Raw genomic sequence first — 13,581 nt, forward strand, 5'->3', positions numbered from 1 at the left:
GGTAATATGTCAGATATACAATTCAGAATGATGATTCTCAAGGTTCTAGCCGGGCTTGAAAAAGGCATGGAAGATATTAAAGCAACCCTCTCGGGAGATATAAAAGCCCTTTCTGGAGAAATAAAAGAACTAAAATCTAACCAAGTTGAAATCAAAAAAGCTATTAATGAGGTGCAATCAAAAATGGAGGCTCTCACTGCTAGGATAAATGAGGCAGAAGAAAGAATTAGCGATATAGAAGACCAAATGACAGAGAATAAAGAAGCTGAGCAAAAGAGGGACAAACAGCTACTGGACCACGAGGGGAGAATTCGAGAGATAAGTGACACCATAAGATGAAACAACATTAGAATAATTGGGATTCCAGAAGAAGAGGAAACAGAGAGGGGAGCAGAAGGTATGTTGGAGAGAATTATTGGAGAGAATTTCCCCAATATGGCAAAGGGAACAAGCATCAAAATCCAGGAGGTTCAGAGAACCCCCCTCAAAATCAATAAGAATAGGTCCACACCCCATCACCTAATAGTAAAATTTACAAGTCTTAGTGACAGAGAAAAGATCCTGAAAGCAGCCCGGGAAAAGAAGTCTGTAACGTACAATGGTAAAAATATTAGATTGGCAGCAGACTTATCCACAGAGACCTGGCAGGCCAGAAAAAGCTGGCATGATATATTCAGAGTACTAAATGAGAAAAACATGCAGCCAAGAATACTATATCCAGCTAGGCTATCATTGAAAATAGAAGGAGAGATTAAAAGCTTCCAGGACAAACAAAAACTGAAAGAATTTGCAAATACCAAACCAGCTCTACAGGAAATATTGAAAGGGGTCCTCTAAGCAAAGAGAGACCCTCAAAGTAGCAGTTCAGAAAGAAACAGAGACAATATACAATAACAGTCACCTTACAGGCAATACAATGGCACTAATTCATATCTCTCAATACTTACCCTGAATGTTAATGGGCTAAATGCCCCAATCAAAAGACACAGGGTATCAGAATGGATCAAAAAACAAAACCCATCTATATGTTGCCTACAAGAAACTCATCTTAAACCCGAAGAAACCTCCAGGTTTAAAGTCAGGGGGTGGAAAAGAATTTACCATGCTAATGGACATCAGAAGAAAGCAGGAGTGGCAATCCTTAGATCAATTAGATTTTAAGCCAAAGACTATAATAAGAGATGAGGAAGGACACTATATCATACTCAAAGGAACTGTCCAACAAGAAGATCTAACAATTTTAAATATCTATGCCCCTAACGTGGGAGCAGCCAACTATATAAACCAATTAATAACAAAATCAAAGAAACACATCGACAAGAATACAATAATAGTAGGGGATTTTAACACTCCCCTCACTGAAATGGACAATCATCCAAGCGAAAGATCAACAAGGAAATCAAGGCCTTAAATGACACACTGGACCAGATGGACATCACAGATATATTCAGAACATTTCATCCCAAAGCAACAGAATACACATTCTTCTCTAGTGCACATGGAACATTCTCCAGAATAGATCACATTCTTGGTCCTAAATCAAGTCTCAACCGGTATCAAAAGATTGGGATCATTCCCTGCATATTTTCAGACCACAATGCTCTAAAGCTAGAACTCAATCACAAGAGGAAATTTGGAAAGAACCCAAAAACATGGAGACTAAACAGCATCCTTCTAAAGAATGAATGGGTCAACCAGGAAATTAAAGAAGAAATGAAAAAATTTATGGAAACAAATGATAATGAAAACACAACGGTTCAGAATCTGTGGGACACAACAAAGGCAGTCCTGAGAGGAAAATATATAGTGGTACAAGCCTTTCTCAAGAAACAAGAAAGGTCTCAGGTACACAACCTAACCCTACACCTAAAGGAGCTGGAGGAAGAACAAGAAAGAAACCCTAAACCCAGCCAGGAGAAGAGAAATCATAAAGATCAGCGCAGAAATCAATGAAATAGAAACCAAAAAAACAATAGAACAAATCAACGAAACTAGGAGCTGGTTCTTTGAAAGAATTAATAAGATTGATAAACCCCTGGCCAGACTTATCAAAAAGAAAAGAGAAAGGACCCAAATAAATAAAATCATGAATGAAAGAGAAGAGATCACAACAAACACCAAAGAAATACAGACAATTTTAAGAACATACTATGAGCAACTCTACACCAACAAATTTGACAATCTGGAAGAAATGGATGCATTCCTAGAGACATATAAACTACCACAACTGAACCAGGAAGAAATGGAAAGCCTGAACAGACCCATAACCAGTAAGGAGATTGAAACAGTCATCAAAAATCTCCAAACAAACAAAAGCCCGGGGCCAGATGGCTTCCCGGGGGAATTCTACCAAACATTGAAAGAAGAACTAATTCCTATTCTCCTGAAACTGTTCCACAAAATAGAAATGGAAGGAAAACTTCCACACTCATTTTATGAGGCCAGCATCACCTTGATCCCAAAACCAGACAAGGATCCCATCAAAAAAGAGAACTACAGACCAATATCCTTGATGAACACAGATGCAAAAATTCTCGCCAAAATACTAGCCAATAGGATTCAACAGTACATTAAAAGGATTATTCACCACGACCAAGTGGGATTTATTCCAGGGCTGCAAGGTTGGTTCAACATCCGCAAATCAATCAATGTGATACAACACATTAATAAAAGAAAGAACAAGAACCATATGATACTCTCCATAGATGCTGAAAAAGCATTTGACAAAGTACAGCATCCCTTCCTGATCAAAACTCTTCAAAGCGTAGGGATAGAGGGCACATACCTCAATATTATCAAAGCCATCTATGAAAAACCCATGGCACATATCATTCTCAATGGAGAAAAACTGAAAACTTTTCCGCTAAGGTCAGGAACACGACAGGGATGTCCGTTATCACCACTGCTATTCAACATAGTACTAGAAGTCCTAGCCTCAGCAATCAGACAACAAAAGGAAATTAAAGGCATCCGAATCGGCAAAGAAGAAGTCAAACTATCACTCTTCGCAGATGATATGATACTCTATGTGGAAAACCCAAAAGACTCCACTCCAAAACTGCTAGAACTTGTACAGGAATTCAGTAAAGTGTCAGGATATAAAATCAATGCACAGAAATCAGTTGCATTTCTCTACACCAACAACAAGACAGAAGAAAGAGAAATTAAGGAGTCCATCCCATTTACAACTGCACCCAAAACTATAAGATACCTAGGAATAAACCTAACCAAAGAGCTAAGAATCTATACACAGAAAACTATAAAGTACTCATGAAAGAAATTGAGGAAGACACAAAGAAATGGAAAAATGTTCCATGCTCCTGGATTGGAAGAATAAATATTGTGAAAATGTCTATGCTACCTAAAGCAATCTACACATTTAATGCAATTCCTATCAAAGTACCATCCATTTTTTTCAAAGAAATGGAACAAATAATCCTAAAATTTATATGGAACCAGAAAAGACCTCGAATAGCCAAAGGAATATTGAAAAAGAAAGCCAAAGTTGATGGCATCACAATTCCGGACTTCAAGCTCTAGTACAAAGCTGTCATCATCAAGACAGCATGGTACTGGCACAAAAACAGACACATAGATCAATGGAACAGAATAGAGAGCCCAGAAATGGACCCTCAACTCTATGGTCAACTCATCTTCCACAAAGCAGGAAAGAATGTCCAATGGAAAAAAGACAGCCTCTTCAATATATGGTGTTGGGAAAATTGGACAGCCACATGCAGAAAAATGAAATAGGATCATTTCCTTACACCACACACGAAAATAGACTCAAAATGGATGAGGGATCTCAATGGGAGAAAGGAATCCATCAAAATCCTCGAGGAGAACACAGGCAGCAACCTCTTCGACCTCAACCGCAGCAACATCTTCCTAGGAACATCACCAAAGGCAAGGGAAGCAAGGGCAAAAATGAACTTTTGGGATTTTATCAAGATCAAAAGCTTTTGCACAGCAAAGGAAACAGTGAACAAAACCAAAAGACAACTGACAGAATGGGAGAAGATATTTGCAAATGACATATCAGATAAAGGGATAGTGTCCAAAATCTATAAAGAACTTAGCAAACTCAACACCCAAAGAACAACTAATCCAATCAAGAAATGGGCAGAGGACATGAACAGACATTTCTGCAAAGACAACATCCAGATGGCCAACAGACACATGAAAAAGTGCTCCATATCACTCGGCATCAGGGAAATACAAATCAAAACCACCATGAGATATCACCTCACACCAGTCAGAATGGCTAAAATTACCAAGTCAGGAAATGACAGATGCTGGCGAGGATGCGGAGAAAGGGGAACCCTCCTACACTGTTGGTGGGAATGCAAGCTGGTGCAGCCACTCTGGAAAACAGCATGGAGGTTCCTCAAAATGTTGAAAATAGAACTACCCAATGACCCAGCAATTGCACTGCTGGGTATTTACCCTAAAGATACAAACGTAGTGATCCGAAGGGGCACGTGCACCCGAATGTTTATAGCAGCAATGTCTACAATAGCCAAACTATGGAAAGAACCTAGATGTCCATCTACAGACGAATGGATAAAGAAGATGTGGTATATATACACAATGGAATACTATGCAGCCATCAAAAGAAATGAAATCTTGCCATTTGCGACGACGTGGATGGAACTAGAGGGTATCATGCTTAGCGAAATAAGTCAATCGGAGAAAGACAACTATCATATGATCTCCCTGATATGAGGGAGAAGAGATGCAACATGGGGGGTTAAGGGGGTAGGAGAAGAATAAATGTAACAAGATGGGATTGGGAGGGAGACAAACCATAAGTGACTCTTAATCTCACAAAACAAACTGAGGGTGGATGGGGGAAGGGGGGTTGGGAGAGGGGGGGTGGGGTTATGGATACTGGGGAGGGTATGTGCTATGGTGAGTGCTGTGAAGTGTGTAAACCTGGCGATTCGCAGACCTGTACCCCTGGGGATAAAAATATATGTTTATAAAAAAAACTTAAAATAGTCAAAAAAAAAAAAAAGGGTAAACAGCAGTGCAACTCTACTCTTCACATATATTCAGCATTATTTGTAAAGTGCGCCGTGAATGTAACAATAGCTTTTTTTGGATAAGAAAAACAAAATGTCCTCATCAACTGCGAGATACCCTGATTCAGAAATAAAGGTAAAAAGCAAGCACCTCAGAATTGAAGGGACATGGTATACTCAGTAAAAACCTCTAGTATTCAAGAGGCCTCCATAGGGGACAGAACAACGGTATTTGCTTCCCCTTTTCCCAATTACATATAAATACTGATTGAAAGAAGGATTATCCAAAAATGAGTGACAGGTTTTCTGCGAAAACGGCAGTTCTATTTCCTATACACATTTTCCCACATTTTATTCCATGCAGCAATGTGCTCAGATTAAGACCACATCACCCAAGTTTACTGGCAGCGAGAGACAGCCAGAAATACCTAAGTGGAAGGTGTGGATAGGACTATCAAGAAGACTGCTTTGCCCTCCTTCTCTTTTCTCCTTATCGATGCCTGGGATATAGAGAGGTAGCTGGAGCTCCAGCAGCCTTTTTATCATGAGGTATTCACTAAAGAGGGCAGAGCAGAGAGAGTGGGAACTAAAAAAAAAAGTCAAGGAAACTATCCTGGAACCTTAAGAAGAAGGAGGGAGACTAAAGAGAAATAAAGATACAAATGGAAAGGTTATCTTTGGTGAACTTACATACATTTAATTCTTTCCAAAATATTCTACACAGAAAGATATGCAGGCATGAGGAAAATTCTTAAGATGAAATATACACCTACATTCTGTGAAGCAAATACTTAAGGGTTCTTAATTAACACACAAAATCAGAAATACCTGTAAGAATCACTTCAATTATAGCATACTTATCCTTTTAACTCCTCAATATTAGTAAGTATCCAGAAAACAGAAGGTTCTCAAATAAATGTTTTAAATAAATGCATGTTGGTGTCAAGTTAAACTATTCAGAATTAGAAAAATTTATTATTATTTTTCCCCACTCCCATTCACTCGTTTTTCATTTATGGTTTCCCTAATAGGAGTTACACATTGTCAGGGAACTAGAACCTTCTTCCATACCTTCTGTTGTTGGAAATACCTCTTCCCCTTCAGTTTTAGCCTCAGCCAGTTTTCCAGTTCTTAGTAATACCTCTGCAAAGCTTTCCCCTGGAACATGCTGGTGGGGGTCATAGGTCACTGTAGACTAGACAGAAGCAGTTATATCTTTTAGTAGATATCGCTTTTTTTTTAAGATATTCTTAGAAGAGTCATAGGATTTTATATTTTTTGATGATTCAAATGATGACTTCTCACTAAAACATATCATTTTATGTAAAGCTTAAAACAGATTTTAATCTCATAATATGTTATAACATACACAAGTCACATAAAACCAGGTCACCTAGATGGCTCAGTCAGTTGAGCATCCGACTCCTGATTTCAGCTCTAGTATGATCCCCAGGTTATTAGATCAAGCCCAGTATCCAGCTCTGTACACAGCAGCGAGTCTGCTTGAGATTCTCTCTCTCCCTCTTCCTCTCCCCCTCCCCCAACTTGCTCCCTCTCTCTAAAATAAATAAATAAATCTTTTAAAAATATACACATTTTTCAAAAAAGTCACATAAAACCAATGAACAACATGAGTAAGAATGAAGCTAAAGAAGTACATTCTCAGGAACATTTTAATTTTTGTTTATACTAAAATGCCTAAAACAGCATGAGAGTTGGCTCTGTGTTCTTACCTCTGTGACAAAGGGATCGGAGAGGACAGATTCATAAAAAGGATGACAGCCTTGTTTTTCTAGACCTTCATTGGCTATGGTTCCCATCTGATAAGCACCACCGAATTCCTGCCCCTAAACAGAACAAAGACAAGAACAGTGGATAAAAGGAAAGAGCGCTGGGGGCAGATGGGGAGAGGCAAAGGCAGGGTTATATGGCGAGAGATGGATCCACGTGCCCGGTGGGATCCACGCAGAGCGTGTCAGCATGACACGGACGCCCCGTGGAGCGGTCAGAACGGCACCCACTGTCTAAAAGCAGCACTTCAACCTCAGCCTGCGGTGCTTCTGATTTCCCTGGTCACTCTGACATCAATGCATCAAAAACAAAGAAGCAATCAGCGTTAAACACACGGCAAGTTCTCTAACTACAGTCAGAGTAACCTGCCCAAAACGTCATTCCCTGCATATCGTTCCGCGGTCCGCACGCCGTGAGCAGCTCTGAATGAGACTAGCAGGCCACGGTAGCAAGTCTGAACCATGTAGAATAATATTTAAAGTTCTTCAACGTCCATCAACATTAAGGGCCAATTCTTCAACCAGGATCTACTTCACGTGTCCTACCAGCTTCTAAGCCCTTCGTCCACTCCAAGGGGCTAAACCAAGCTGACTGCCTCGGCAGATGCCACCTTGCTTCCAGGCCAAGCTGGGACCTCACCTGCCGAAACCACACCCGCTGGAGGCAAGATGGAAGTGCGCCCCTTGCCTCATCCCCTGCCGCCCCACAACTGCCTTCAAGACCTGTCAGCAGCCGTCCTCGCTGGCAAGCGCTTTTGGATCCCTAGTAGTTAACCGTCTTCAGGTTGACCTTCCTCAGATATAAAGCTCCTCACTGGAAGAGCCAAGTCAGACACAGTCACCCATTCCTCCGAGTTAGGGTTAGGGTTAGGGATTAGGGTTGGGGGAGGGGGAGGGTTGGGGATCCTCACTGGATGCCAACCACAGCCTCGGGAAACCACGAAGGCACTGCTGGAAATGATGACAAGAACGACAACTGACACTTTACAAAAACGATCTGGTATCAGGCATGGGATTACGCACTCATCTGAGGCACATACACCCAAAAAGTCCAAGACGCGAGTCATTTAAAAGTAACCACAGTAACCACCATCATACCCAGCGTGATACACACAATGAGAAGAGACGTGCGGACCTGCCCCCAAGTCAAGCAACACCACCTCAGTCTGTGGGATCGACATCTTGGCTATGTCACTCTTGTTTTCCCTCTTCCCTGTGTTTCCCACATCCAGACCATCCGCAGGTCCGCAAGATACATCTCCCACTTCCTTCACGGCTGCCCTGGTCCACCACCACCACCACCACCACCACCCCCACCCCACCCCCGCCAAACACTAGACCAGGGACCTCTTTGCCCCTGCTCTGACTCACACCACCAGCTCTCCACACAGCACTTTGATGATCTTAGGAAAAGTAAAGCTGGATCACACAACCGCATCACCTACAGTCTCCAGCAGCTTCCCATCTACTCAGAACAAAATTTGTGGTCCTCACTGGTCTACAAGGCTTTGGATGTTGGCCTCTTCACCACTTCCTTGATCTCATCTCCTATCATTCTCCTGCTGTTCACTCTGTTCATACTACGCAAGCCTCCTTTCTGCTCTACAAAGATGTCAAGCACCTTCCTTCAAAAAGGGCTCTGTACTTGTTCTACTTGGCTTAGCCAGGTTTCCTCTCAGAGTGACCCCTGAGATACCGACCTTCCGATCTAAATCAGACCGTCACTCGCCCAATCAACTCCCCTTAACCTGAAGTTATCCTCACAGCCCTCACTACCATCTACTGTTACAGTATTACACAAATATTTTATTGGTGGGCTTCTTCGTCTCCCCCACTGAAATACAGGCTCCGCACGTGAAGGGTTTTCCAACTCTACTCCCAATCACTAGCACACAGAAAACGCCTGAGGAATATCTGGAGTGTGAATGCCATGAATGATACACCCAGTGAGTGTCTGGGGTGAATTTATAAACAAGCATGTTTCTTTTTCCTCTAAGCCTTCCAGTAAGACCAAGGACTGCAGCGTGAGAGCACAGGGAAGACAGCCTGGGAGGCAAGAGGTTCACTGGTCACAGAAAGTACAGTCAATCGTTCTCCTGCTCATCCTGACCTCTGCTTCCAGAACGGGTGAGAGAATCTGGTTATACTGTTCTCTTAACCCAAAGCACCTACTAAAATCTGAATGTTTGCGTCATCTCTAAAATTCACATGTTGACATTCTAAGCCCCCAAAACATGATGGTATTAAGAGGTGGGGCCTTTGGGTGTATATACACAGTGGAATATTACTCTGCCATAAAAAAGAATGAGATCCTGTCATCTGCAACAACATGGATGGATTTACAGGGTGTTATACTAAATGAAGTAAGTCAAAAACAGGCAAATATCATACAATTTCACTTACACGTAGAATCTAAAAAACAAATGAGCAAACAAACAAAAAAGCATAAACAGATGCATAAACAAGAGAACTGATGACTACCAGAGGGAAAGGGGTGGGGGATGAGCAAAATGAGTCAAGGGGATTGGAAGGTCCAGGCTTCCAGCTAGGGAATGAGTAAGTCACAGGGAACACAGTCACAGGTACTGTAACATTGTTATGTCATGACAGATGGTACTTACACTGTGATAAGTACTACATAATGGATACAGTTGTCAAATCACTACATTGTGCACTTGAAACTAATGCAACATTCCGCGTTGACTACATTTCAATTAAAAGTAAATACTTTTTTTAAAAAAATAAGAGTTGGGGGCCTTTGGGAGGTGATGGGCTCATGAGGTTGGAGCCCTCAGGAATGGGACTAGTGTCCTTATATAAGAGACTACCGAGAGCTCCCTCACCCTCCACCATGTTGAGAACACAGCAAGTCGACCCCACCAGGCGCTAAATCTGTCAGAGCTTTCATCTTGGTCTTCCCGGCCTCTAGAACCATGAGGAAGAAATGGTTGTTGTTTAAGCCCCACAGTAAGTGCTATTATCGTTCCAGCAGCCCCAATAACCTTAGCCCCCATGCCCGCTTCCAGGGCTTTTCCTCCACTACTGGCCCATAGGAATACAGCAAAATCAAGTAAGGACCAATGAAATCATTTTCCTTTTCATCCCACTAAATTTTAATTCTGACATCAAACCCAACCCTACCTCAATCTCTATCAGTGTCTTTCGCAAGCACCCTATGGGAATAGGTTCCATTCTATAAAATGAGTGACTCTTCCCCTATCTGATGGGAGGCCTCGATTTTTTAAGAGATTATTTAATAACCTAGAGAAGAGAAACCTGTTTACAACAGGAAAACAACTGAGAAGCAGTGCTAATGCTTTGACAGAAGCCCCGAGATGGATTTTAAAAAGACAGAGGCCTTGCTTACATGAAGCGGTCGAAGGTAAGTCAAGGACTTCTTCCACCACTGCCGGTCACTGACCGCCTGCAGCACGGCCTTGGTGGTGGTCGTGGTGCTGGACAGGACCTTCATGGTGGCCGCTGTGCTCCAGTGGAAGAGGTCAGAGTTGCTGCCAGGAACACCGGCTTCGCCCTGGTTAAAACGGAAAATGGCAAAAGCAAAAAATGCACATTGTCAGAAGAACAGAGAGTGATAATGAGACTACTTGCACTTCTCAGACGTGAAGAGAAATTTAAAAAACCATCTTTACCAGCAACAAAAAAACGTGAAACAAAGCACTACTGGCATATTTTACCTCCTTGGATCATTTACAAAAGAAATTGGGGAAAGGAAAAACCATCATTGTGTATTAGTCCAATAATCCCCTTCAGAAACATTTATGAAGCAAATAGGCTCTTTTTTACCAATCTAATATCCCACCAATGAGAAACTCAGGTTAATTTCTTAGACATTTGAAAATATTTATTATTATGAAATAAATTATTCATTCAAACAGCACTACAGTGACCCCTCTACAAAGGTAGAGGATTTGGAGGACCCACCTACTAATGTTGAAATGTTTTGTTTTTTTGGGCACCTGGGTAGCTCAGAGGGTTAAGCCTCTATCTTCAGCTCAGGTCATGGTCTCAGGGTCCTGGGATCGAGCCCTGCATCAGGCTCTCTGCTCAGTGGGGAGGAGCCTGCTTCCCTCTCTCTCTGCCTGCCTCTCTGCCTACTTGTGATCTCTCTCTCTGTCAAATAAATAAATAAAATCTTTAAAAAAAAAAAAAGGAAATGTTTTGTTTTTTATCTAAATAAGTGGATGATTAACAGTGTTTAAAAGGTTTATAACATGAAACCTCCTGCCAATCTTGAAGCAATCAGCTAAAACTCTGACTCTCCATTTACTCATCTGAGAGATTCCATGTGGAGAAAAATGCTAATACGTTAACATTATTTTAAATAGAAATGACAACAACCACATCTGCTTTTGATCAAAGAAAAACACTACTTGTTCTACAAAAACAAAGTTCTTGGTTTAGTGTTTATCTACTTCCACTTATTTTTTCTTAACTTTCCTGTTTAAATGAAAGCAAAGTTAAGGCCGAGTCCCTCCATTTCAACAGCCTTCCTGATACTGACAGGAGGGCTTCATTTGGCTACTTAGGTCCACATCGTATCACTTATTCATGCATTATAAAAGTACTCAAAAACGTAAACCATGTAATCACTCAGTAATTGCCAGGACATCACATATCACAAATACTCCGGATACAAATGCACTATTGTACACCCAACTGACAGCTGCCTTATATGGTAAGTAGAATTATGGGCCCCCAAAGATGTCCACGTCCTAATTCCTGGAAGCTGGGAATACATTGCATTCCATTGCAAAGGGACTTTGCAGATATGATTAAGGACACACACCTTGAGGTGAAGAGATTATCTAAATTACTGGAGTGGGACTAACCTAGTCACAGGAGACTTTAAGCAGAGAACCTTTCCCAGCGAGGGTCACAGAGAGGGTGTCTGGGACATGTCATGTGGCAGAAGCAAGAGAAACCTGGGGCACAAAAGGACTCAACCCATCATTGCCAGCTCTGAATATGGAGGAAAGGGCCACAAGCCAAGGGATGTGAGTGGCATCTAGAAGCTGAGAATAGCCCTCAGGCATCAGCCAGGTAGGCAACGGGGACCTCAGTCCTATAACCACAAGAAATTGAACTCTGTCAATAACATGAATGAGCATGGAAACCGGTCCTCCTTTAGAGGCTCCCGAAAAGAGCACAGCCCTGTTGGCACCATGATTTTGTCCATGTGTGACTAAGGAGAGACCTACCCAAGGCTGCGAGATTTTTATCCCATGGTTAATTAAAAGATAATCAATTTGGACTGTTTAAGTGGCTAAATTTGTAGTGATATGTTACAGAAGCAATAGAAAACAAATATCATCATGTTAGGATACTTAACTTCTAGGAAACTATTGTGAACAGTACTCTTACTTGCAAAAGAAAAGGAATTTAAGCTATACTAACCAATGCTTATAATTTGTCCAGTCTGTTTCTCCTAAGATTTTCTAAACTCTGCTTTTAACATGAAAAAAAAAAAAAAAATGTGTCCCAACAGAAGAAATGATAATTATGTGACATAGTAATGGTGTTAGCTAAGCTACAATGGCAACCATATTGCAATATAAATATATCAAATCAGGGGCCTCTGGGTGGCTCAGAAAATTGAGTGTCCCACTCTTGATCTCAAGGTCATGAGTTCAAGCTCCGAAGGCTCCCCAGGCGATGTGGAGCCTTCTTTAAAAAAAAAAAAAAAAAAAAGTATCAACTCGATAAGCTGTATATCTTAAGCTAACACAACATTTTATGTCAAATATATCTCAATGAAAAAAAAAGTTTTAAAAAATCATGATTCCTATGGGCTTTTTGGCCATTGGGAAAAGTATAAACTACCCGCCCAATGCAATCATTATAATTTGATTACGAAAACAACATTAAAAATATGGATGTTAATAAGGAAACAATCATGTTAAGTTGCTTGTATATGATAAGGGCAACCATGCTAAAAACAACTGTTTGGGGTTTGACTCATTATCCAATGCTTCTGAAAGGACAGGGTAGAAAGTTCTACGTAGGTAAAAACAGAATTCTCCCTCCATGCGTAATAATGACAACAGCCCACCACGGGCCAGGACTGCACAAAGTGCTTCACCTGTGTCCCAGGCATCAAAACTGGAAGGGAACACCAAAAAACACAAATAGTTCTCATGGTAGCATTACTACAATTCCTTTCTTTCCTTAATTTCTTCACTGTGTGAGGAACAGCAGTGGAGGCTGATTTATTCTCCGCTCTGGTACCACAGACAGCTGGTTCATCAAGTCGGACTTAAGTCAACAGAAGAAAAACAAGCTGATTCCAGCTCCTGCACTCCAGAGGCCCCTTTTTTCTAAGAAGGCCACAACCCTAGCCAACGTGCTTCTAATGGCACAGCAGCAACGTTATCCCAGTTCCCATCCTGCATTTATGGAGGGGGGCCTGCTTCTGCCGGACAACCAGCTCACTGGTCATCGTGCACGCGACCCACCAGGAGGCCTGAGGTCTCCTCTCTGGGCTACTGAAGGGTCTGGAAATCATGTATACTCGGCTTCCCTCGGCTTCTGAGTTCTCCCCCTAATAACTGTGCACAGAGTGGAAACAGCTCCATGCGTCCCTCTGTGAATAACACTGCCAAAAATAGTTCTTGGCCAGAAATAAAGCTCAGAAGAATCTGAAGTATACATTCTCTCTTTTTATACAGATATAGATACATAGATACAGCTCTGTCTGTGTATGTGTGTGTGTATATATACACACATATATGTATATGAATATACATAAA

General features: G+C 41.5%; 1 protein-coding gene across 2 annotated transcripts in view; it reads right to left on the reverse strand.

Moving 5' to 3' along the window:
• The window catches only part of NBAS (NBAS subunit of NRZ tethering complex), a 329,816-nt gene that overhangs the window by 122,857 nt on the left and 193,378 nt on the right, over nucleotides 1-13,581 (reverse strand). For both annotated transcript variants that reach the window (XM_047744603.1, XM_047744602.1), the window contains exons 36-38: nucleotides 10,182-10,346; nucleotides 6,758-6,871; nucleotides 6,096-6,219 (exon numbers count right to left, since the gene is read on the reverse strand). In XM_047744603.1, the coding sequence (XP_047600559.1) occupies nucleotides 6,096-6,219; nucleotides 6,758-6,871; nucleotides 10,182-10,346 (403 nt within the window). The remainder of the gene's footprint in view (nucleotides 1-6,095; nucleotides 6,220-6,757; nucleotides 6,872-10,181; nucleotides 10,347-13,581) is intronic.

The sequence above is a fragment of the Lutra lutra genome, chromosome 9, assembly GCF_902655055.1.
Source record: "Lutra lutra chromosome 9, mLutLut1.2, whole genome shotgun sequence".
Classification (NCBI taxonomy): Eukaryota; Metazoa; Chordata; class Mammalia; order Carnivora; family Mustelidae; genus Lutra; species Lutra lutra.